Source organism: Urocitellus parryii, chromosome 10 (genome assembly GCF_045843805.1).
Source record: "Urocitellus parryii isolate mUroPar1 chromosome 10, mUroPar1.hap1, whole genome shotgun sequence".
NCBI classification, from domain to species: Eukaryota; Metazoa; Chordata; class Mammalia; order Rodentia; family Sciuridae; genus Urocitellus; species Urocitellus parryii.
The window spans coordinates 142142317-142167021 of NC_135540.1; the positions used below are offsets into that span (position 1 = coordinate 142142317).

General features: G+C 58.6%; 1 protein-coding gene across 1 annotated transcript in view; it reads right to left on the bottom strand.

Moving 5' to 3' along the window:
- Positions 1-24513, bottom strand: part of Acox3 (acyl-CoA oxidase 3, pristanoyl) — a 39349-nt gene extending 14836 nt beyond the window's left edge. Inside the window, exons 1-11 of the mRNA XM_026395330.2 lie at positions 24112-24513; positions 16662-16819; positions 16057-16290; positions 15379-15453; positions 14884-14973; positions 12957-13100; positions 8799-8887; positions 5661-5757; positions 3950-4132; positions 2605-2727; positions 906-1026 (exon numbers count right to left, since the gene is read on the bottom strand). Of these exons, the coding sequence (XP_026251115.2) occupies positions 906-1026; positions 2605-2727; positions 3950-4132; positions 5661-5757; positions 8799-8887; positions 12957-13100; positions 14884-14973; positions 15379-15453; positions 16057-16290; positions 16662-16805 (1300 nt within the window). The 5' untranslated portion in view covers positions 16806-16819; positions 24112-24513. The remainder of the gene's footprint in view (positions 1-905; positions 1027-2604; positions 2728-3949; positions 4133-5660; positions 5758-8798; positions 8888-12956; positions 13101-14883; positions 14974-15378; positions 15454-16056; positions 16291-16661; positions 16820-24111) is intronic.
- Positions 24514-24705: the final 192 nt, after the last annotated feature.

Sequence of the window (24705 nt, forward strand, 5' to 3'; positions counted from 1 at the left end):
ACTGCCGGGGACGATGGCGCTCGCCTGTGATCCCAGCAGTGAAGGAGGCTGAGGCAGGACGAGTCCAAGTTCAAGATCAGCCTCAGCAACTTAGCGAGGCCTTGTCTCAAAAGATGAAAAGGGCTGGGGTGTAGCTTGATGTAGAGCACCCGGCTCTGATCCTCAGTACAAAAATAAGAAGATAAAATGGAAGTAACAATGATTCCAACGCGGACAGCCACGGGAGCAGGGAGCAGCGCAGGGCCGGGGCCCAGCCAGACCCCCACTGACACGCCACGTCAATTCACTCACTCAATCCCAGGAGCCCACACCACGGCAGACCTGAGAGCCCGAGCGCCACGGGCTAAACCGCCTTCAGTGGACATCAGTGAGGGCTGGCCTGGCCTCGGGGGAGCTGGCTGACCCTCTCAGCCTCCTGTCAGCTACCTGAGGACCCGCCAACACCAATGGAGCACTTTCCTTTCTAGGCATGAGCACTCATACCAGTTTCCTACCGAGTCATTGACCAAAAGCTTGCCTCTCCCTGCCTGGCCTGCTCCCTGCCTGGCCCCTGGGGGCCCTCACATATCCCACATGCTGCCTCATTGTCCAAGAAAGCAGAGGGCGCTGTCTGGGGCAGAGGTCAGCAAACCACACTGGGCATGGTTCATGGCCAGCCTATGAATGCGTGGTTTCTGTCGGGGCTGCTCGGGCCACTCAACGTTGGCAGGGCAGTGTGGAGATGGCCACAGGAAGCCTGGGAGGACTGGGTGACTGGGGCTGGGTGCCTAGATGCCAGGGAATCCCATTCACAAGCACAGGCAGTGGCTGGGCTTGACCCATGGGCTGCAGCATGCTGACCCCTGGCCTAGCATCAAACAGCAGGGATAAGGGCAGAGACCACCACGCGCTTCTCCAGAACCTACTGGCCAGATAGCCGTGTCCACCGCAGGCCTCCCGGCACTCCTGGATTCCTTGCTGGGCAGTCCATGAGGCCAGAGGCTTGCCGGCCGATGCCAGAGCGTGGATCTCGCGCCCGAGCTCTGCCTTTGGGTGGGGAATCCAATGAGAATGGGTGAAAAGACCCTGAGAGTGCAGGTCAGGCCCCAGCGTCAGCAACGGCATCAAGGACAAAGGACCGCATCCCCTGCTCTAGTCCAAGACCCCTGCGATTCAGAGGAGACCCAAGCTTAATTAAGGACAGGGAGGGACGCACCCAGGAGTGGACATGGAATTGATAAATGGACCATGCTCTGGGCAGCAGACAGGCCTCAGGGCCACGGGGTGGGCAGCGGGAGCCCAGCAGAGGAGTGACGGCTGCCTCAGCTCCCGGAAAGCCCAGGGAGCCCAGGCGAGTGGGGAGCCAAGAAGGTGCTCTCGCCAGAGGGCCACAGAGCAAGGGAGGGAACCCGCACGACACCAGAGACACGCCTCCCTCCAAGGGCACAAGGGCCGGGATGGGAGCTCACGGCTGGGGCTGGCGGAAAAGCCTGACCACAGACAGTGCCCAGCAGGGCTCTCCCCGGCAGAATGCTCCCTGCCTCGCACCCAACCCCGCACACATCCCCTGAGTCCTGCTGCTCTACTTGATATTCAGGAAACAACTGAGAGAGAGAGAGAGAGAGAGAGAGAGAGAGAGGGAGGGAGGGAGGGAGGGAGGGAGGGAGGGAGGGAGGGAGAGCTGCTAAAGAAAATGACCCACTTTACGAGGGTTTTCAAGTTCAAATGAGGGCAACTTCGAGCTTGTACGGTGTCTGTCTGGGCCAAAGAAGAATAAGCCCGGTTGTGTCACGCGCCACTGACACCACAGAGCCAGGACTCGTGCCAGGGAAAAGCCTGCTAGGCCCTCCACCTGTCCCAGTGCCCAGGGGACTCTAGCGCTCACTCCGCATTTACACCCCACATTCCACGGCATGCAACGCGGAGGGGCTTTCAGAACCCGGAGCCCGACCCCGGCTGTTTCCAGGGGCACTCATCTGGACTCAGTCTCACTCCACTCAGGCGGCGGCCCATGGGGGCGCAGAAGCCAGTCTGTGCAGGAGAACCGGGACGGCCGCCTGACGTCGTGCTGGTCTCAGTGGACCTGCACGCCACTCCTGCACAGATCCTCAACTGTCACCTCGACTCCCGTCAGCAGGACTCAGCCTTTGTACATTGTTTATGAAAGGATCAGAACCACGAAATCCGCCGAGGGGCTGGCAACGGGGATTTTGCAAAACCATCACATTCTCAAAAGGAGAACAAGAGCTGAACTCAGGCGGGAATTAGGAGTTGTGTCAGCACATGCTTGAGAAGCCAGGGCGTGCACGCAGCCCAGACAGCTGCAGTCGCAGCACGAGCCAGGTCCCGAGCAGCTGGCACGGCAGAGGGACACGTCGTGGGCCGTGTGCTCACCAATCAACACACTGACTTTGTTTAGGGATCATGGCTGGGGTGCGGCTCAGTGGTGGAAGCCTTGCTCACTGACGGCCCTGGGCTCCACCCTCAGACAAGACAGGAACGGAGAGTGAGACAGGAAGGGGTCACGGAGGGAGGGGCGGGAGAAGACTTTCAAATCAGCAGATCTGGGCTGCTGGACCTCAGCAACCCGAGCCCTGTCCGCTAAGCAGAGCATGGACGCCTCACCTGCCTGGGCCCGTGGTCCCCCCGCATCAGGCCTCGCTGCAGCTGCATCAGGTCCAGGAAGAGCGATCTGGAGAAGTGGTCCAAGGCATAGGCAGCCGCCAGGTAGGGGAGCAAGCGCCATTGCTACAAGAAACCAGACGTGGCCCGCGTCCTCCTGAGGGGCCAGCCACTGCCCATCCAGTGACCTCCGGCCCCCGGGAAGTCCACTTGTGAACTGAGAGGACACTGCCTGGTGCACAGGCTGGCTGGGCCCCAGCCTAGGCCTCCTAGGCCTGGGGCAGGTGACACAGTCACGAGGTCAGGAAACTAGGCTCAAGGGCAGAGAGCGTGGGCTTTTCACCTGTGCACATCAGCACAGGACGGGGACAGGTGAAGGGAACCCAGCCAACTGCCACCACCAGGGTCCCATATTTGCCAGGCACCAAAGGCTGCGCCGGCTGCCTCCGCGTACAAACTTATCCAATCCCTGAGACCCGGTAAGAGTGTCACCAGCAGCACCACACAGACCCAATACTGGGCACGGGGCCGGGGCACTGGCCCAGGCCCTGCCTCCCGTCAGGGTGGGGCTGGGTTTGTGGCTGAGCTGCCCTGGGCTCCTGACCTGCAGCTGGAGGAGGGGGCCGGGGTGGGCAGGCCGAGGGCTGCCCAGGTGCGGACAGCACCCTACTCCCCTCGGCATGGAGGCACCTCAGCCTCAGTGCACGGAAAGGTGCGCGGTAGTCACACCCCGCAGACTCAGTGGACACGCCTGCTCACGCACAGCTCGGCCCCCAGCCTGACCAGAGCTACCCACTGAGCTCTGAGCCTCACTATCTAATCCTCGGTCCCCACCTGTGTCGTGGGGATCACAAGGTGACTGCCTGGCTGCGAAGGCCCGCTGCACAGCCCCAGGTCCAGCAAGGCAGGGGCCTCTGCCTCAGGAGCCGGCATATGGGAGGGGTCAGCTCCCCGGCTGTGCCTGCCTGGACTGCCGCCTGGCTGTCTGGCCTGAGCCCTAAAAGCCACCACAGGGGACAGGGCTCCACACTCACCTGTGGCTTCTGACAATCATTCCCTGGGAATCGTGTCTCAGGGAAGGAATGGATGACAGGTGGACAGGCGGCCCACCACCTGCCACAGCTGTGGGCCCTCACGGCCATTCAGGTGAGCATGCCTGCTGCCCAGACCCCGCCCGGCTGGCCTGCCCCGGCCCCTGCTGTGGCCATTCTACACACCCCGGGACACACCGGGGCCTCGCTGCCTGCGGCCACACCCCTTGCCTGTCCCCTTACTGCCGACGGCTTAGACCAGCTCCCAGGAGCCCAGAGAAGAGGCGCCCGGGCAGCAGGGAGCAGGAAGCCCACACCTGCAGCTGGTACTCGAGCACGGGGACCTCCTCCTCCTCCGTGGGCCCAAACTGACACCGAGTGGCCGAGAAGCGGAGCGCGATGGACACGGCCAGCTTCAGGTTCACCACCGACATGCCGATGATGGACACCCGGCCCGAGGACAGGCTGCCCAGGGACGCTCCGAAGCGCTGCCTGGTGTCCTGAGGAAGAGAAGCAGGCACTGCGCGTGGGCCAAAGACGAAGGTGACCCTTCCTTCCCGTGAGCCCTAGGGCACCCAGAGCCAGCCTCCAGGCACAGACGGCAGCTGGGCCCGCAGACGGCAGCTGCCACCAGTGAACCATGGGCAGAGGAGGGGACCCCAGCTGCGGGAGGAAGGGGCGCTCCAGGAGGAGGGAACGGCAGGCCACAGCTCTGCAGGAGCCCTCTTTAGGGACCAGGCCCTGTGTGCACCGGGCGGTAGGCAGCAATGGCCCGCGCAGCTGGGGGCAGCAGGGTGCCCACAGTCTGGGAGTGCATCTCTGGCCCGACATTCTGCTGAAAAAATAGGTTCTTTTTATCCCCAACCCTGTCTGAGGACCCAATCTAAGGGGCTAACAGACGCCCGTGTTCTGTGTCCCTGTGGAGTGGGTGGGTCTCAGAGCACCTCCAGTTTTCACCCTCCGGTCGCCTCTCCTCCTGCCATAAGCAGTCAGGGTCCCTGGTGGGGCTGTGACACGTCCAGTGTACAGCCTCCCAAGGCCCTGTCCCTCCTGCCTGGCTGCTGTCACCCCAGGTGTTGAGTCATCTTCCAAAACGCTGCGGGGTGGGGAGACGCACCCCAGCGCCAGTTCTGCTGGCATGGGAACACGTGCTCACAGGCACTTCCCCCCATGACTTCTGCTCACTGCCGTCGGACCTGAGGGCTCCAGGACTTTCCTCTGAAGTCCCCCAGCTCCTCTCCTGCTCCTGCCTGGCCGGCTTCTGCTCCCCTGGGAGCATGAGGTCCTCCACCCAAGGACTCCGTCCTGTCCGACTGCAGACTGCTCGTCCACACCTGGCCTCCCAGGGCCTCCGCAGCCCCTCCCGCTCCCCGTGGGCATCAGGTGCCGCCTGGCCCTCGGGCTGTCCTGTGGCCTCCAGAGCTCCTTCTCCAGGCCCCCGGCTTCATGTCAGGGTGAGGTTTTCACAGCTCAAGGTCAATGCTCCGTGGCTTCCAGCCTCAGGGCGCTCCGTCTTTCCTTGTGTGTCCCTTACCCTCTTCTCACTGCCAGGTGACACAGGTGTCCCCAGAGTGCCTTTCTGATGCCCATCCTTGGGCTCAGTGGTCTTGGCAGAGACTCACAGCCCTGAGGCTTCACCTCAGCCCAGGGCCACCTCCTCTCAGGCCACAGGTCTCTGGGGAGGGGTGGCGGGTCCTGGACGCAGAGAACCCTGCTGGTTGCCAAGTGTGGAGCTCTCCAGCGGCCTCTCCCTGTGGACCCTCAGGTGACAGCGCTGGGGAGAATCCCCCAACTGGAACCCCATGGGCTTGGACGCCCCAAATCAGCCTGAGCCTGCTGCCAGGCCAGGCTCACCCTGCAGCCGGCACCGTGTGACCAAGTCCCTGCCCCGGCTGGGGACACAGAGCCCAAGCTAAGGAGGCATGCCCAGGGCCTCCAGTGGCGGGGCCTTGCTCAGGGCTTTGGCAGGCCCTGCAGGGGAGGCGCCCAGGGAGCACTGGCCACAAATGCCCTGCAGAAGACTCCTACCTTGAAGGGGGTGACGTAGGTGCCCTCAGAGGTGACGTCCCCCGTCCTGTTCAGGAGGTCCTCGCGAGGAATCCTGACCTTGTGGAACATGGCGAATCTGTGGGGAAGAAAGGGCGGCTTCTGTTAGGGGTGGCCCTGGGATCCCTCCTGTCCCCAGAGGGCAGCACAGAGGTGCCACAACCCCAAGGACAGGACGTGGTAGCCTGCACATGGGGGAACACACAGCCAGGACCCCGCCCCATGGGACAAAGGTGTTCCTGGAGGACACGCAGGGCATGGGGCAGCGCAGCACCTGGGCTGCTGGCAGGACGGCAGCTGGCCCTGAGGGCGGCCGCTCTGACTCTCCTCATGTGTCACCCACAAGCCTGAGCCCCGGGTGCAACGAGTGCGACGGAGGCTTCAAACCCGCAAGACACAGCAAAGAGCTGTGTGGCCACCTCGTCCACACTCGCCTCCTCTGGCCTCTGCAGCCCCTCCCGCTCCCCAAGGGCAGCCAGGGGTTCCTGGTGTGGCCAGGGAACTCAAAGGAGGTGACCTGTCCCTTCTGAGTGCTGAGAGATGATCATGTGGTCACCTTTATGGTTGAGCAAGAGTTAAACACTGAAGATGTTGTGATGGTCGTCAGGTCAGGGAACCCCTTTGGCAACAGCTTAGGCGACACGGTACGTCAAGGGATGTGTGTCTTGCACACCATCCCCAAATCAAAACCCCAAACACAAGCCACCCAGCCAGTGACTAAGATCACTCACAACGTCAGAGAGGACGGCTCTTGTGAAACCAAAGAAGACCTCATTAGTGGTGAACAGCTGTCCCAGCTGGGGCCAGGAGATGGGGGACGGCCTGCTGGACAAGGAAGGTGTTCCTTTCCCAACACCTGTCCTCCTTGAAACCTGGCTTGTGGACGTCCCTCTCAGTCTACCCTAGCCGTTTCATCAAACTCCAGCAGGAACAGCGACACTCTGACACTGCCACAGCCCGGTGAGCCCAGCCCACACCCACTCCCCAGTTGCCTGCACCCCGTATGCAGGGTGACCCTCACCTGACCTAGCCTCTCCAGCAGCCGGGTCTACCAACTCTAGACACCTGGACCCCCAGGCTCTCTCCTGGCCTGAGCCCTCCCTGCCTTTCCTGGGCAGCCTCTGGTGCTCCTCAGAGGGCAGCTGGACTGCGGCCCCCTCCAGGAAGCCCGTCACGGCTCCCCACCCCACAGAGGTGGGTAAGGCGCCCTCTGCCCAGGACACCACAGGTGACCCTGTTCTGTGCAGGTCCTGCTCTCTTCACCCCTTTCAAGATCATTTATTGTGGAAAAAGTGGTAGCAGTAAGCAGGTGAGCCTTGGCCACTCACGGGAGTCCCCAAGGTGTGTGGCTGCTAGAAATCCAGGTGACCCTTAGCCTCCAGGAACAGCCCTAAAGCAGAGAAAAGCAGGACCACAGAGGCAGGGCTGCGTCTGGGCCGCGGGCGCCCTCTGCTGGGCAAGCCCGCCGCTGGCGAGGGAACAGGGCAGCTGAGCCAGGCTGGTGTGGGAAGCTGGGGGCTCCCCAGCTCCAGGCCTCCTGCGGCCAGCGTGTGGGCAGACACCACGGGCCCCACAGCAGGGACTCTGCTTCAGAGGAGCTCTTGGCTTCTCGGGCTGACCCCACTGCCCATAGGGACTCGGGAGAGGGGCGTTCCTGGCCATCAGAAGAGCCTGGCCATGTCCACGTGTCTCCTGAAGCGTCTCACCGGTGCTGCGGGGGCACCGTCCACCTAGAGACCATTCTTTCTCCAGAAGCAGGAGTTGATTCAGGGGAGCCAAGGGCAGGCCGTTCTGTGTGCTCCCAAACGATGCTGGTTTGTCAGGTCAGTGGATGGTCAGAGAGGCCCTGCGGTGGCCGAGCTGCTGGCCACGCACACCTGCACTCTCAACAGAGGCGTGACGAGACCCGCTTTTCTCAAGCTGTGACAGAACCTGCTGTGACCAAGCAGAGATCGGAGACCCTCCCAGCCCAGCCCCCGACTTCTGGGGAGGGAAAGATGAAAGGAGGTCTCTCCAGGCGGCTATCTGGAGACCACCTGGCTCACCTCCTCCTGGAGGCCCAGGTCACCCACTGTGGCAGCTGCTGGGAGTGGGCCAGCCGAGCCACACGGCAGGGCAGGACTGCTCCCCTGCCCACAGGACCCAGGCTCCCACAGGAGCCTCCAGGACTCGGGGACCCCCCTCTCCCTGTGCCCTCTCTCGGGCCGGGCTCACCTGGAGCCAGTTCTGGGTCCTGTGTGCAGGGGGAGGGAGGCACTGGCTCCTCCTGGGGACCACACAAGGGCCCTGACATGGGGACACACCACTGCCCGGATGAGGACCCTGGCCAAGAAAGTCAGCTGAGGTGGCACAGAGCTCATGCTCTCGATGTTCCACAACCCGAGGTTCTTGTCCCTCAGTGACAAGACTTCCGGGGCCTCCGCAAGCTGGCTGCACACCCTGGAGCCTCACCCTGTGCTGTCCCCAGTCACCTGGCCACCTCCTGCTAAGCGCAGGGCCTCTACCTGGACATCAGGCTTTCACTAAAGACTTCTCGGGCTGCTCCCCAGCCAACCTCTGCACACATCCACCTGAGCGCTCGGAACCCCCCACACCTGCATCAACCCTGCTTCACACCTGTGCTAGGAGGCGGCAGAGACCCCATGTGCTCACCATCTTCCACCCAGCACTAAGCCAGTTCCTGCCCCAGCAAGAGCCACTGAGTAGGTTTCTGTGAGTGTATCAAACAGATCAACCAGCAAACCTCCTCCGAATTGCACAGGATCACCAGGAGCAAGCCCAGGGCGAGGCACAACTGTGGACCAGGTCCTAGGGTTCTGAGCAGGGTGCTGAGGCTGAGTCCCGAGGACCTGGCTGCAAGGAGGTGGCCTGGCACCCAGCTTAGCCCAGGCTGAGGCCCCCAGATGGAGGGAAGGGGCTGGGCCTGGCCTGAGGCCTGGGAGCGCCACCTGCTGGAGGGGACAGCTATTGGCAGGGAGGCAGGCAAGGGTCCCTACTGCCTAGAGCGGCCCAAGGGAGCCTCCAGGCAAGGGCAGCTCTGAGGCTCCTGCCAAAGCCCAGCTCAAGTGAGGGTTCCTGGAGGGGCAGCTCTGTGACCACCAAGCCCAGCCTGACACTCACCCATTGTCCAGCCCGTTCTGCCCCAGCTTCTTCCCTATGTCGCCAACCATCACCCCTGGCATGGGAAGAAGGGTCTTCGGGTCCCGAATCTGTGAAGTCGTGGAGAGCAAAAAATGGTGCTTGTTAGGATCACAGGAAAAGCAAAACGAGTGTGGCCAGACCCATGGCTGAGCTAGGGGCCACTCTGCGCAGCTGTGGGTCGCGCCATCTCCTCTGGGAGCGTAGGCCCAGGGGCTGCCCTGGACCTGGGAACCGGCGTCATGTGGAAACAGGGTCTGTGCAGATGCCTTGAAGGCTGGTCTCGAGACAAGGTCACCCCAAACACCTGGTGGCTCTCAATTCAAGGACAAGGATCCTTACAAGGGACCAGGGAGACATATATTCAAGAAGCCACGTGACTGGGGTGAAGGCAGAGACTGGAGAGAGGTGGCCATGGGCCAAGGATGCCCAGAGTCAGGGCTGACGGTGAGTGCTACCTGAATGCCACCTGGAGGCCCTGCCACAGCAGGGTTCCAAAAGAATGACAACACGGCGGCACATATGTGTGGTGAGAGGGACGGTCGAGATTTGTGGCAACTCTCCACTCACCAAGACGGGTTTCCAAAGGCCCACTTATCTAAAAACATGCAGAGCCAGTGGGCTGCCCAGCCCTCACCCCTGCTCCGTGAACAGGACACGGTTTCATTCCATGAGAATGTTAGCGCGGGGACTTCTGGTGGCAAAGGAGCGGCCACCACCCGCCCCTCCAGAGCTCGGAGGCCGCGTCTGGAGATATGTGGGTGTCCCAGCTAAGGGGCAGCACTGGCGTCCTGTGGTGGAGGCCAAGGCTGCTGAACACCCTAGAGGCACGGACGGCCGCAGGACCGCTGTCCACTGAGGCGGGGAGGAACCCCGATGGCAGGGCGGAGCCCCCGCAGAGAATGCTCAGCACAGAGAGAAGAGCAAGAGAGGAAGGAGAGGAAGCTGAGGTCAGATCACTTAAAACTCACGGGTCTGCGTGTCCGTCAGCTTTTATCTGGTAAAGCAATGGTCTAACTTAATTGAAATTTAAAATAAAGATATTTAAAGTATTTAAAGGGCCAAAATCCAAACACAAGACATATTCTCCCTTTTCCAGTCTTTCAATAAGGCTCAGTGAAGAGTCAGAAGCAAATTTTAAAAAATCTTTTGAAATAAATGCCATTTAAAAAGCAGCTCAAAAAACAGAAATGAAGAGTGGCCGGCTTGGCCTTTGACTGCCCCGAAGGCCAGGAGAGAGAACCTGGAAGGGGAGGGGGCTGCGGGGGGCTGGAGGGGCTGCAGGAGCGGGCGCCCGGGGGTGGGAGCCGGCGCTCCCTTTTCCTTTTGCCCCTGGTGCCGGGAAGTGAAGGCTGTGCTCTGCTCCCCCCGGGTGTGCAGCCTCTCCACAGGCCCAAACGCCACAGGACCAGGTGACCATGGACCAAAGCCCCTGAAACATGAGCCAAAATAAACCTTTCCTCCTTTTAAGTACATTATCTCAGCGATTTCGTCACAGCAACAGAGAGCTGATACAGAAAACCGGTACCAAGAATCGGAGTCATTGCTGCGACTATATCTGACCACGTACAGCTTCGGAAGCCTTTGGAATTGGTTTGCAGGAGAATTCAGACAAGTTTGGTGGAGCAGGTTAGAGAAAGCCTCGGTGGTATAAACAGCTTCATGGAAAATTCTGGTCCAGCTCAGAAGAGCAGAAGGCTGATAGTGATTCAGACAGTAAAGGCCAGGCTCGTGACATTTCAGAGGGGAACAGGCCTCTGTGGGGAACTGGATTGGCACTGTTCATGTTCCTGTGTAGACAAAGAACTTGTCTACATTTTCTCTGTGTTCTGACATTTTGTGGGCCTCCCGTGGACGGCAGGCCTTGGCATTGTCCACGTGGTGCTGGTGTTGGTTTTTGGTTTTTTGTTTCTTTTGGTACGGAGGATTGCACTTGGTGGGCTCTCGACCACTGAGCCACATCCCAGCCCTGTTTTATATTTTCTTTAGAGACAGGGTCTCACTGGGATACTTAGCACCTCACTTTTGCTAAGGCTGGCTTTGAACTTGCAATCCTCCTGTCTCAGCCTCCTGAGCCACTGGAATGACAGGCGTGGGCCCCCGTGCCCAGCTGGTGCTGGTGCTGCAGGCATACAGGGGCCATGGAGGCTTCCGCCAAGATCCCCTAGGAATCACGAGAGGCCAGGGGTGTGGGGCAGGGTCAGAATCCCTAGACACCCCCCCACAGAAGGCCACGTGTGACGCTGGGAAAGCAAAGCCGAAGCCACAGTGAGATGCCAGCAAGCTGGAGATATGAGGAGGGGGCCTGCCTGCCACGCGGAATGCAGGCAGCGAGCAGAGCCAGGCCCAGGGAGAGGCCCAGTGCTCTCGGCCAGCAGGGCCGCAGGGGTGGGGCTGCCCAGGTCTTTTATTTTATTTTTTAGTACCAGGGGTTGAACCCGGGGGTGCTTTGCTACTGATCCACATCCCCAGCCTTTTCTTATTTTGCATTTTGAAATACGGTCTCACTAAGTTGCTGAGGCCCCACTACATTGCTAAGGCTGGCCTTGAACTTTCTATCCTCCCGCCTCGGCCTCCTGAGTCGCTGGGATTACAGGTGTGTGCCACGCGCCTGGCTGCCCGAGCACTTTCGAGTTCACATCACGCCACTATGTGCCCAAGGTGCCAGAACTACAGGGTTAAATGTTTGCCCTTCTGGGTTTTGGTCTTGCTTTGGTCTAATTCCTTCTTTCTATGGTCTATTCCTCCTTTGGGACTGGGAATGTCTATCCTGTCCCACCACTGTATCTTGCAGGTACGTAACTTGTATTTTAATTTTTATAGAGCTCACAGCTAAAAGTTTGCCTTTAAGACTCAGAGACTTTGTATTTGCACTTTTGAACAATGGTGGGACAGTTAAAACTTTGGTCTTTCTTGGAAATTAACTGAATGCATTTCACATTATGAGGTGGACGTGAGACAGGCACGGTGGCACATACCAATCATCCCAGCAACTTGGGAGGCTGAGGCAAGAGGATTGCAAGTTTGAGGCCAGCCTCAGCAGCTTAGCAAGGCCTGAAGAAACTTAGCAAGACCATGTCTCAAATGACAAGACTTTTACAAGCTGGGTGTGTAGCTCAGTGGTTAAGCAGAGCTGGGTTACCCCAGTACCAACAGAGGGGGAGAGAGAGAAGCCTCTGGGGGGCAGGGATGATAGGACATTATGGGCTGAATCTGAAATGTCTCCCAGAGGCCACGTGCTGAAGGCTTAGCACTTGGGAGAGGATGAAAACTTTAGGGATGGGAACTAAAGGAGGAAATCACATCCGTGGGGCATGCCCTTGAAGGAACCCTTGGGACCCCAGCCCCTTCCTCTCTCCCTGCTTCCTGACCAGCAAGAGGCCTGCAGGTTCACACACACTCCCACCAAAGGCCTCCCGTGATGGGCCAAGCAACCATGGACAGAACCTCTGAAGCCACAAATCAAAGTAAACCTTTCCTCCTTAAAAGTAAATTATCTCAGACGTTTTGTCACAGCAGCAGACAGCTAACACAGAGGAGGGAAATTTAAAAACAACTGGTATTTTTCAAGTAATGAAACAAAAAGACTATGAATGCAAGTTTTCAGTTCATCCAGAAGTAAAATGATAATGTAGTGATTATAAATATCCTTAAAACTCTTGAATCAAGGAAAGACTTCTAAAGACGAAAGTAGAAATAGTCTATGTCAACTTATCTCAGAAATATTTAATTGTGCAGTTCACATCTCACACTTCCACACTTAAGGGACTGCCAACCCGAGGGCCCCTCAAGCCTGCGCGCACCTCCACCAGCCAAGGCTCGGGACTCCACTCGCCTCCTCCTGTCTCTCCCCTGGGCTGGCAGCTCCACTGGGCAGGACCCACAGCGCCCTGCACACCGTGGGCTTCCCTGGATGCCTTGGAGAACGCACGATCCTCTGAGCACGTTTGACATCAGGCTAACCACAGCCTGCAGTGCTGCAGCGGGCGGCCTGCAGCCGGACTGCCCAGCGGCTCCCCCAGTTCCCCAGGCCCAACCTGCACTCTCGGAAGCCACGGGGGCCTCAGGCACCCCCCGCTGGTGCCCCTCGCTGATCCCCCCCCCCACTGGTGCCCGTCGCTGGTCCCCCTGGCACCCTACCTGCACCACAAAGGAGTGCAGCCCGTGGCACTGGCCCCCTGGCGTGTACAGCTGGGCAAACACCACCGCGTGAGTCGCCGTCTTGCCCATGTTCCCAACCCAGAATTTGGCAGCTTCAAAATCGGGCGAATGTATGACGAATTCCTGCGAGAGGAAGAGTGACACCGTGGTCAGCACCGAGGCGCACGCCTCCCCCGGGTCGTCTTCAAGAGTCAAAAGGAGGCACTTTGACTTCCTTTACTGCAAAGTGGGCCTTATTTTTAAAGGAAGCTTATCCCACGCCTGTGATTTACAGACTTGAGAAATGACAAGCAACATTGCAAACAATAAAATGTACGCAAAATACTCTGTCTGCTAAGGCTGAGTGGGAGGGCCGAGCACCCGCACTTCCTCCTCGTCCCCTGGACTGCTCCGGGGTGGCAGCCTGTTTCACCTGCGGTCTCTCTGCTCTACAAGCTCCACGAATGAGGCTGTCCCCTAACGCCCAGGAGCCCCGTGGACACACGGGAGGGTGAGGGACGGAGGTGTGAGGTGGAGAACGAGTTCCGCTTTGGCGCGCTCGGTGTGGCCGTGAGACCACGGCAGGTGTGCGAGGCTAGGGCAGATGTGTGAGACCAGGGCAGGTGTGCAGTGAGAGATGGCAGGTGTCGAGACCAGGGCAGGTGTGCGAGACCAGGGCAGGTGTGCAGTGAGAGACGGCAGGTGTCGAGACCAGGGCAGGTGTGCGAGACCAGGGCAGGTGTGCAGTGAGAGACGGCAGGTGTCGAGACCAGGGCAGGTGTGCGAGACCAGGGCAGGTGTGCGAGACCAGGGCAGGTGTGCGAGACCAGGGCAGGTTGTGAGACCAGGGCAGGTTTGTGAGACCAGGGCAGGTTTGCAGTGAGAGATGGCAGGTGTGCGAGACCAGGGAAGGTGTGCAAGACCAGGGCAGGTGTGCAGTGAGAGATGGCAGGTGTCGAGACCAGGGCAGGTGTGCGAGACCAGGGCAGATGTGCAGTGAGAGACGGCAGGTGTCGAGACCAGGGCAGGTGTGCGAGACCAGGGCAGGTGTGCGAGACCAGGGCAGGTGTGCAGTGAGAGATGGCAGGTGTCGAGACCAGGGAAGGTGTGCAGTGAGAGATGGCAGGTGTCGAGACCAGGGCAGGTGTGCAGTGAGAGATGGCAGGTGTCAAGACCAGGGAAGGTGTGCGAGACCAGGGCAGGTGTGCAGTGAGAGATGGCAGGTGTTGAGACCAGGGCAGGTATGTGAAACCAGGGCAGGTGTGCGAGACAAGGGCAGGTGTGCAGTGAGAGATGGCAGGTGTGCGAGACCAGGGCAGGTGTGCAAGACCACAGCAGGTGTGCGAAACCAGGGCAGGTGTGCAGTGAGAGATGGCAGGTGTGTGAGACCAGGGCAGGTGTGCGAGACCAGGGCAGGTGTGCGAGACTAGGGCAGGTGTGCAGTGAGAGATGGCAGATGTGCGAGACCAGGGCAGGTATGTGAAACCAGGGCAGGTGTGCGAGACAAGGGCAGGTGTGCAGTGAGAGATGGCAAGTGTGTGAGACCAGGGCAGGTGTGCAGTGAGAGATGGCAGGTGTGCGAGACCAGGGCAGGTGTGCGAGGCCAGGGCAGGTGTGTGAGACCAGGGCAGGTGTGCAGTGAGAGACGCAGAACTCAACGTGCAGGTGACTGGACCACGTGCACGCAGCACCAGCCCTGCTGGCGAGCAGAGCAGCGAACCCCACAACAGTGGAGTCCTCTCTGGCTTTCAGGGTGCACAAACCAGAGCACCTGGACTCTACCCTGGGTCGTGGGGCACGGACACAGCTCTCCAGCACCCTGGAGGCTCAGTGTGCATCTTAGAGCACAGGCCGGGACGGGTCTCCTCGTTAGTGACCACCCCATTCCCAACACTCCCACGGGGAAGGGGAGGGAAGGGGCGCCCACCTGGGTGGCAGGATCGTAGTGGGCGGTGGTGCGGATGGCCTTGGTGTTGCTCCCGTGACTCAGCTCAGTCAGAGCGAAACAGCCAAAAATCTAGGAGTCCAAGTGCAAAGTACATAAGACGAGCTGTTCCTGAGGGCCTACCCCACCTGTCCTGGCAGAACTGACCGGGCCCGCCCATCGCCGTTCACCTGCCTCCCCAGCTCTGACCTGGCTTCGTCCCATGGGACCGGGTGCCACCTCGTGAGATGACAGGCAGACCAGCCACAGCCCTCTCTGGGTCACAGGGTGGTGGGGACTGCTCCAGACCCCGGAAGCAGCACCAGGCCCTGGCTTGGGCGGGCAGCAGAGCCCACTGTGTGCGGGTTGGGGAGTGGATGGCCCAAGACTCCCCTTAGATAAGATGGCCACAACCTCCAGGGGCCTCTCCTGCGGCTGCCCTTCCCCAAATCCCAAGAACAGGGAGGAAGGCCGGGCCATTCTTGGCGCTGACCTTACCTCTGTGTTGAAGATCTTTTCAATGTATTTGAAGTGTCTTTCAGAACCGGAGTTGTAGACTGCCGACCCGAAAACCTGCAGGAACACCATCGGGTAAATAGACAGGGCTAAGAAGCGCCACTGCTCAGGAATTGGAGGCTGACGTGACATCGACACAGCCCCTGGCTCTGCACCACCATGCTGGCCCAGAGAGGCCCCCGGGACAGGGGCAGCTCCACACCTGGGACACCTCCCGAGGCTCGTCTGCCCAGGGGCCTTGGACTCCACTGGCAGCAAGGCCCGGTCCCTGGCCAGGCAGCCTGCAGGCACCTCCAGCCTGCAAGAAGTCCTGAGCCCCTGAGAGGGGCCGGGAGGACGGTGAACAGCAGGGAGAGCCCCACCGCCACCCACAGCACACCCAGGACGAGGGCCACACCCAGCCCAGTCCCCTACCAGTGTGTGGGAAGGAGGCAGTGCCACCTCCCTTTGGCCCGCCTTCCTATTCCCACTGGTCACACACACACACAGCAAAAAGGAACACAAGGCCCAGGATCTCGCATGGGCCTTCGAGTCTCAGACACCAGGTCTCATCCAAGTGTGCAGCTTTGCCTGTGGTTTGCTGGCTACCTGGGGAAGCATGGCGGTGGCCCCCGTCTGGCTGCGTGTGGCCATGTGCAGTGGCCTGCACTGTGCACTCACCAGCAGGTGCAGGAAGCACTTGGTTGCCAGGGACCAGTCGTACATGCCCAGGCAGTGGATCAGGGCCCAGACCCTCAGCGGGCTTGCTGCCAGGTCCTCCACACTGAAGAAGCCGTACTCCAGCACCCGCTTGCACTGAAGGAAGCTGAGCTCCCGGTACTTCTCCAGGGGCAGGTCGGCCCCACGGGAACGGGCGAAGAGAGGGTCCTTCTCCAGAGCCGAGAAGATGGTTTTCTGGAAACACAGGAGATAGCGTGGCCGACGTGGAGGAAGGACGGGACTCCCTTCACCCCCACCCACGCAGTTCTCAAGGCTGGAGCTGGGACACGGTCTGACCCAGGACCACAGAGGAGACGGCTGCCACTCCCAACTGAGGGACAAGGGGCTTGAGGTAGGAGCTGAGACTGGGGGTCTGTTCCCGTCTCTCTGGTCGGTTCCCTGAGGCCCGTCCAGGGTTACAAAGACGAGAACAGCCCATGGTGGCCCAGGATCAGCTTCTCACAGAGGAGGCAGCCCCAGGACGCCACGCAGCTCAGAGCTGCAGACCCACTTCCACCAGGGGACGAGGACGCCGGCAGCACACGCCGCAGCGCCATGCGCCTCACCTTAAAGCGGACCACGTCCTCGCCTTCCAAGAACAGCAGCAGCTCCGCGCCACTGAAGGACGCACGGGCCCGGTACCTGCTCAGGGGACCCCTGGGGAAGTCTGGCCACAGGGCATGGGCGCTGCCTTCCAAGGTGGGCGCCATCCTCTGCCGTCAACCTGCGGAGGACACTGCCTGAAGCAGGGTGGCAGGTCACCTTCAGACGGCCACATGCCTGGCCAGGTGCCACCACCCAAGCAAAGCAAGCCCTGACCTGAGGGGACGGCAGGCAGGGCCCGCACAGAGAAGGGGTGCCATATTCCAAAAGAGAAGGCGAGGTGACACTTCCCACCTCCACTCCTGGATAAAGGGTGACGAGGACACAAAAGAGAGCTAAGAGAGGTCCCGGGGCAGGCGCTGGAAGGACATGGGAAGCAGGTGTAGCAAACAGATGGTAGGCAAGGGGTCCAGAGGGTACTGGGGACTTGGGCTCAGGCAGCCTCGGCTCAGCCTGAGGACACCACGCAGGGCTTCCCTGGGAGTCCAGCAAAGCAGCCTGGCCACACACCACGGTACGTTATGTTCCTGGACATGGGCCATCTGTCCCAGGCTTTGGTCCTGTTCTGTCCCCAACATGCAGACACCTGCCTCTTCACTAAGAGAACAGGGCCCTCAAATAAGGAAGTGGGGGGCTTCTGAGTCAGCTGGCCCTTTCCCAAGACCTGGCTAGTGGAGGTGCTGGAGGAGATGGCTGTGGACCCGGCTCTCCACAACCATGGAGCCTGGGGGACTGTGAAACGCTTCTAGGTGACTGCTGAAGTACTCCAGAGCTGGACTCTGCCCTGGACAGTCCACAGTTCCAGTAAGAGGGAAAGGAGGGACATGGCCACCAAGCCCTGCAGTCCCCGGATCCCTGTGGAAACAGGTAAGAGCTGAGGGGCGCAGGGCCACTTTGCAGCAGGGAAGACGCAGCGGAGCTCTGCGGTGCCCCCCAAGGTCAGCTTGGGAAGACCCCAGGTCACGGGAGGAGAAGCACACAAGGAGCAAGCGACGGAAGGTACTGCGAAGAGCAGGGCGGGAGCAGCGGGCAGGAGGGAGAGGCCACGTGGAGACAGCTGCCTCGCAGACAGACTGAGGAGTCTGTAGACTTTTAGCTGGACTGAGTGTGGCCAGCGGGTTGTATCCTACAAGTGACGGTGATATAAGAACAGCAGGTGAGGCTGCGCCTGCCCTGGTGACTCCATGGTGTGTAGGACAGCAGTCCTCAGGCTGCGCCTGCCCTGGTGACTCCATGGTGTGTAGGACAGCAGTCCTCAGGCTGCGCCTGCCCTGGTGACTCCATGGTGTGTAGGACAGCAGTCCTCAGGCCGCGCCTGCCCTGGTGACTCCATGGTGTGCAGGACAGCAGACCTCAGGCTGCGCCTGCCCTGGTGACTCCATGGTGTGCAGGACAGCAGTCCTCAGGCTGCGCCTGCCCTGGTGACTCCATGGTGTGCAGGACAGCAGTCCTCAGGCTGAGCCTGCCCTGGTGACTCCATGGTGTGTAGGACAGCAGTCCTCAGGCTGAGCCTGCCCTGGTGACTCCATGGTGTGTAGGACAGCAGTCCTCAGGCTGAGCCTGCCCTGGTGACTCCATGGTGTGTAGGACAGCAGTCCTCAGGCCGCGCCTGCCCTGGTGACTCCATGGTGTGCAGGACAGCAGACCTCAGGCTGTGCCTGCCCTGGTGACTCCATGGTGTGTAGGACAGCAGTCCTCAGGCTGTGCCTGCCCTGGTGACTCCATGGTGTGTAGGACAGCAGTCCTCAGGCTGAGCCTGCCCTGGTGACTCCATGGTGTGTAGGACAGCAGTCCTCAGGCTGTCCCTGCCCTGGTGACTCCATGGTGTGTAGGACAGCAGTCCTCAGGCTGTGCCTGCCCTGGTGACTCCATGGTGTGTAGGACAGCAGCTCTCAGGCTGTGCCTGCCCTAGTGACTCCATGGTGTGCAGGACAGCAGTCCTCAGGCTGTGCCTGCCCTGGTGACTCCATGGTGTGCAGGACAGCAGTCCTCAGGCTGTGCCTGCCCTGGTGACTCCATGGTGTGTAGGACAGCAGTCCTCAGGCTGTGCCTGCCCTGGTGACTCCATGGTGTGTAGAACAGCAGTCCTCAGGCTGTGCCTGCCCTGAGTGACTCCATGGTGTGCAGGACAGCAGTCTCAGGCTGCGCCCTGAGTGACTCCATGGTGTGCAGGACAGCAGTCCTCAGGCTGTGCCTGCCCTGGTGACTCCATGGTGTGTAGGACAGCAGTCCTCAGGCTGTGCCTGCCCTGGTGACTCCATGGTGTGTAGGACAGCAGTCATCAGGCTGCGCCTGCCCTGGTGACTCCTTGGTCTGTAGGACAGCAGTCCTCAGGGTGTTCCTGTCCTGAGTAACCTCTGGAACAACCTCTCCTGCCAGGCACCACCATAAGGAACACACCTATTTTTTATAAAAACGTATTGCCAGGCAGGCAGAGCGGCACATGCCTCATGAGGCAGAGGCAGCAGTATCTCAAGCTCAAGAACTGCCGGGGCAACTTAGTGAGATACTGTCTCAAATTAAAATGCAATGTCTGGGGGTGTGGCTCAGTGGGAGCAAACCCCTGGGTTCAATCCCAAGGACAAATAGTAAACAAGAACTCAAACATGCCAACTGTCAAACATAATCAGGAGCACCTGGACTCACAGACGGCCCAAATCATACCAAGATGGGAGCGAACAACCTAATCAGACAACACCCATCACTCAAGACCCGGAGGCTGGACACAGCAGCACCTGGACTCCATCACCTGGTCACTCCTCACATGCCTTGTCCAGGAAAGTCGCCACAGCATCGAACCTCTGCTTCTGTCCCCTGGGCTTCAGCACGGCATAGCTTCTCCCGTGTGATGACCACACACAGCCCTCTGCACGCTGACACGTCCAGCCTGCACCTGCAACTCTGCGGAACTGGCTTGTCCTAACCCCTCTCTGACCACCCCCGGTGGACAGTGCGTTCGTCTCTCTGCCCCAGCTCTAGGCCCAGCAGCCTGTCCTCTGTGGCGCCTTTACCTTATTCTTTCTGCGACCTCTCTACATATGACGTGTGCTTTGAGGGTGACCGGTACTATTATCAACAGAGGCTGGAATAAAAGACCCTGTGCTTGCCCAGCCCGTGGCTATAGGGGTCCCGCCAGTATTCAGGGAATCCCCTCCACAGGGCGTGGCACAGCCCGTGACTTCATTGTTACTCAGGGAATTCTGTCACTGGGGAAAGACACAAGTGTGTTTGCCCATGTTAATGACACAAGTTAATCATGGCACTGGGCCCATTAACAAGAGAAAACTCAAACTCCTAACTGGGAATCGAGGGGGGGAAGTTGGGCTGATCGTAAAGAAATATGCATGCGGGAGAACTCCACAGACCACCAGGTGCCAACCGAGGAGGTCACTCAAGGAAATGGTCCACTCCCGGGGAGGCACAACCCACCAAGGTTGATTTATGAGAAGCAGAAAATCAGCGTAGACTACAATGACTGAGAAGCTGAGTTAGCAACCGAGAAACTGGGGTTCAGTTATAAGATCTGCCAAACATTCAAAGAAAAATACCAATCTCCACAAACATGGCCCCGAAGCCGAGGAGGTGCCCACGCTTCCCAAGTCATCCCCAGGCCAGCATGACCCGGACACCAACAGCAGACCAGTTCACAGGAGAAAACCCAGGCAAGCGTCCCTCACACACAGATGCAAAGACCCTCAGCTGAACTCTGCAGACTGAACCCAGCGACATCTGACTAGAGATCATGTGGTAGGAGCACCTGGGCCCACCTGGGAGGGCAAGGCGTCTCCGCATCTGAAAGCAGCTCTGTGACGTCAGCCAGCAGGAGCAAGCACTGAAGCTCGCACAGCAGGAGACAGGTGCAGAAAGAGCACCCAAGGAAGGGAACACTGCTGACAGACGCCGCCAAGCCAGGGACAGGGAGCTGCACGTCCCGGGACCCAGGAGCAAGCAGGCTGACCTGGTGCCAGCATCACTGCATGCACACCTGTGGAGATGCTGCACGGTGCCGTCAGTGGGTACAGTCTTTATGTGTCAATCAAAAACATTCTTAGATGCTGGGAGCCTTGGCACACGCCTGTGATCCTAAGTACTCAGGAGATTGAGGTGTGAGGACAAGTTCAAGGCCAGCCGGGCAACTCTGTGAGTGACCCTGTCTCAAATTTATTATAAAAAAGGAGGTGTGGACTGGAGTATAGCTCAGTGATCAAGTGATTGCCTAGTGTGTGCCAAGTCTTGGTACAACACCAGACCACAAAAAATAAATAAATAAAATTAAAAGAAGGAAATGTCATCACCCAGATAAAAGTCATCTACAAACAGCCATAGGGGATCACCAGTTTCCAAGACAAACACTGATTTGAGCCTCTTGGAGCTGATAAATCAGCTGAGCCAGGCTGCAGGCCCTAAACCAAGATGGCAGAGGCCTTTGCTTTGACCTGGGCTCCTGCACCAGCCCCCAGACAGGCCAAACCAGATGGACTCACCCATGCTCGATGCCACAGGACTAAGCTGAGTCTTGAAGGCAGTGGCCTGCTGGGCTTCGGATCTGGGATGTCCCCCAAAAGCCCACGTGTTACGGCTTGGCACCCAGTGAGGAGGCACTATTGGAAGATGCTGGGACTTTAAAAGGTGGAGTCTAGTGAGGGTCCTTGGGTGATTGAGGGAAATTGTGGGACCCCAGTCTCTTCTTCCTTTCACTTCCTGTCCACGAGGTGAGTGGCTTTGCTCCACTACACGCTTCTGCCACAATGTGCTGCCTTGCCACAGGGCCACAGCAATGGGGACAACCAAACTGGCCGCACTGGAACCACCAACTCTACAAGCCACGGTTTTTATAATCGGATTCTCTCAGGTGTGATGGTGATGGAAACCAAGCAACACCATCCCCCTACACAGCAGTTTTCCCAGAAACCGGCAATTCCCATCAATGTAGTGACACGTCCCCTCTGCTTCAAGCCTTCCACAGCGCTCGGCTGCTCTTCACAGGGTGCCACGATGACTCCATAAGACAGTCCTCTCAAACAGCCAGAGCTGGGGCAACTGGACACACACACACACAAGGTTAACTCCGTGACCCACAGATCCAGTGGTCAGAGCCCAAATCATAAAACTCAGAAGAAAACATAGGCGTGACTCTTTGTGATGGTAGGTTAAGCAAGGCCTTCTTAGATATAGCAACAAAAGCACAAGCAACAACAAAAAAAATCAGGGAAATGAGATCTCACCCAAATTAAAATGTTTGCTGCAAAAACCACCTTCAATAACCTTAAAACTCAATAATAAGACAGGTATCCCAAGTAAAAGTGGGCTAAGGACTAGAACAGACAATTGTCCAAAGAGACACACAAATGACCAATAAGTCCAAGAAAAGACGCTCAACATCTTTTGCCATCAAAAGCCAATCAAGAATGCAATGTGATCCACTTTATCACCACAAGGACTGCCTCAACAAAGAGATCCATAATAGCAAGGACTGCAGAAGATGTGGAGAAGCCAAACCCTTGTGCACTGCCATGAGGGACAGAGAATGGTGCCACCACATGGAAAGACAGATTGGCAGTTCCTCAGACCATAGGACCCAGCAACTCCACTCCTAGGCACGCACTCTGGAGAACTGAGACTTAGGTCTACACAAAAACCTGTACATAAACATTCATTGCAGCATTGCTTATAGCATCTCCAAAGTGGAAACAACCCAAATGTCCACCAGTGGATGAAGGGGTAAACTATGTGGCAGATCTGCCCAGAGGGACATAACTCAGTCACAAAAAGGAATGAAGTACTGATTCATAACACAATATATATGAACCTTGAAAACATGATTTCAGTGAAAGAAGCCAGTCACCAAAGATCACAGTCATATGCTTTCTATAATAGGAAACATTCAGAAAATGCAAATACAGAGAGAAAGAAAGTAGGATTAGTAGCTGCTGGGGGAATACCAATCCACTCCTAATGGGTCCAAAGTTTCTTTCTGAAAATGTTCCATAATTACACAGTGATGATGTTTGCACAACCCTGTGAGTATATAAACAACCACGTGGCGCACGGTGTAGACCATGGGATGTGGAGTCTATCTCAATAATGCAGCATAAAAAGGGAAAAATAAAGCACCATACTTGGCAGAGGCAAGTTCTCCACACACCAGCAGAAAAGCCCAAGAGTCCTTCAGCCACCCAGGGCCTGATTCCTACTACCCTGCACACGCTTCTCCCTGTGGCCTAGAGCACCACACGCCTCCCTTTGCCCTCCTCCTGTCTCCTCGAAGACCCGTCCTTAGACACTCACCCCATGCACCATCCCATCCACACAGATGGTCCTTGGTGTGTGGAGAGCTCCCACATCCATACCTCCTGACCCCTGTGCTTATTTGGCAGCTGGCTGGACAGCCCTCTACTCTCGAGTTCTGGAGATGCTCAAACTGAATGTGCAACACTGAAATCACCCCTGACCCAGCCTGCCCTCCTGTAGGCCCCGTTCACACTGCCAGTAGCCCAAGAGCTACCCACACTGTAAACCCAAGACCATTCCTAGAAGTCCCCTCCTCATGGTGCCCAGATTGCTTATCAGGGCCCCACTCTATCAATACCTCTGCCACATATGGCCCTATTAAACCTAGCATGGAACCTCCCATTATTGAGGAAGGACTGTGTGTAGGTAATTGCCAGGGAGTTAGCTTTTTGAAGTGAAACCAATTGCCCAAGGTCCTACAATTATTATCAAACAGAGTGACTCCAAATCCTATGATCCTATCCAGTCTTCTCTGGTCCCATTGCTATACCATGCCAAGAGGATTCAAAGCCAGACTGCCTGGGTTCAAATTCCAACACTACAGCAAGGTGCCTGTTTGCCAAGCCACTTCTCCTTGTGTGCTTCAGGGACAGTGCAAGGCAATATTTGTCAGCACACACTGTCTATGCTGTCGCAGTGCACAAACGGATACTGGCAATAGTTGCTGACCTCTGTTAAGTGGTGACCTTCACTGATGCCAGTTTTTCTTCTTTAAAAAAAAAAAAAAAAGGCTGGGGATGTGGCTCAAGCGGTAGCGCGCTCGCCTGGCATGCGTGCGGCCCGAGTTCGATCCTCAGCACCACATACAAAGATGTTGTGTCCGCCGAGAACTAAAAAATAAATATTAAAAATTCTCTCTCTCTCTCTCTCTCTCTCTCTCTCTCTCTCTCTCTCTCTCCCTCTCCTCTCTCACTCTCTCTTTAAAAAAAAAAGAGCGGCTGTACTTTTGGTCTGAGGTCCTGCACAGAAGCCCACCATGCACCAGTGCAAACCAAAATGCTGCACAGTCTAACTAAGGAAGCAGCCAGGTCACCAAACACCATTTTGCTGGAAACTGGAGACTTCAGCCAATCAGGGCCTCATTATGAAGTCCCCTGGCTTTCACCCCTACAGAAAAGTTACCTGGGGTGACTCGGGGCCTGGTCTCCACCTTTCTGCTTCCCGGTTCCACCTCCAAGTCCCACTGGCAGGGAGCTGTCACCCTGCGGCGCCCGGATGGCCGAGATACGTGACGTGGACGCCGGCCTGTCACCTGCAGCTAAACCTGTCGTGACGCAGTCTCCTCTCCGGGGCGGGCGGTGATCTGAGACACGTATGCTAGCGTTTGGTCACAGCCGCGGCCCGCTGCCCCGCGCCCGCCCAGGCCTCGCGCGGTCGGCTCTGCTCCGGCCCCGGCTGCGCACACGGCGGGCTCTGGACCGTCGTCCTGACGTCGCTACCGCGGGCGGAACCCCGAGGTTAGCGCACAGGCCCGGCCGCTCCGGGGCACGGCCGCTGCCTCCGCTCCGCCTTGCAAGGGGCGTGGCCTTCTGGTCCGCTCCGCCCCGGGGGCGTGACCCACCTTCCTCGGCTCCGCCCCGGGGCGTGGCCAGTCCGCATTCCTTGTCTTGTCCCCTCCCATCAGGGGCGTCTTCGCCCCTGCTCCTAGGCGGGTCCTGCCCTCTCGTCACCACGGCTCCAGGGGGTGGCCTGTCTGTCCCCCTGACGTCTTCGCTC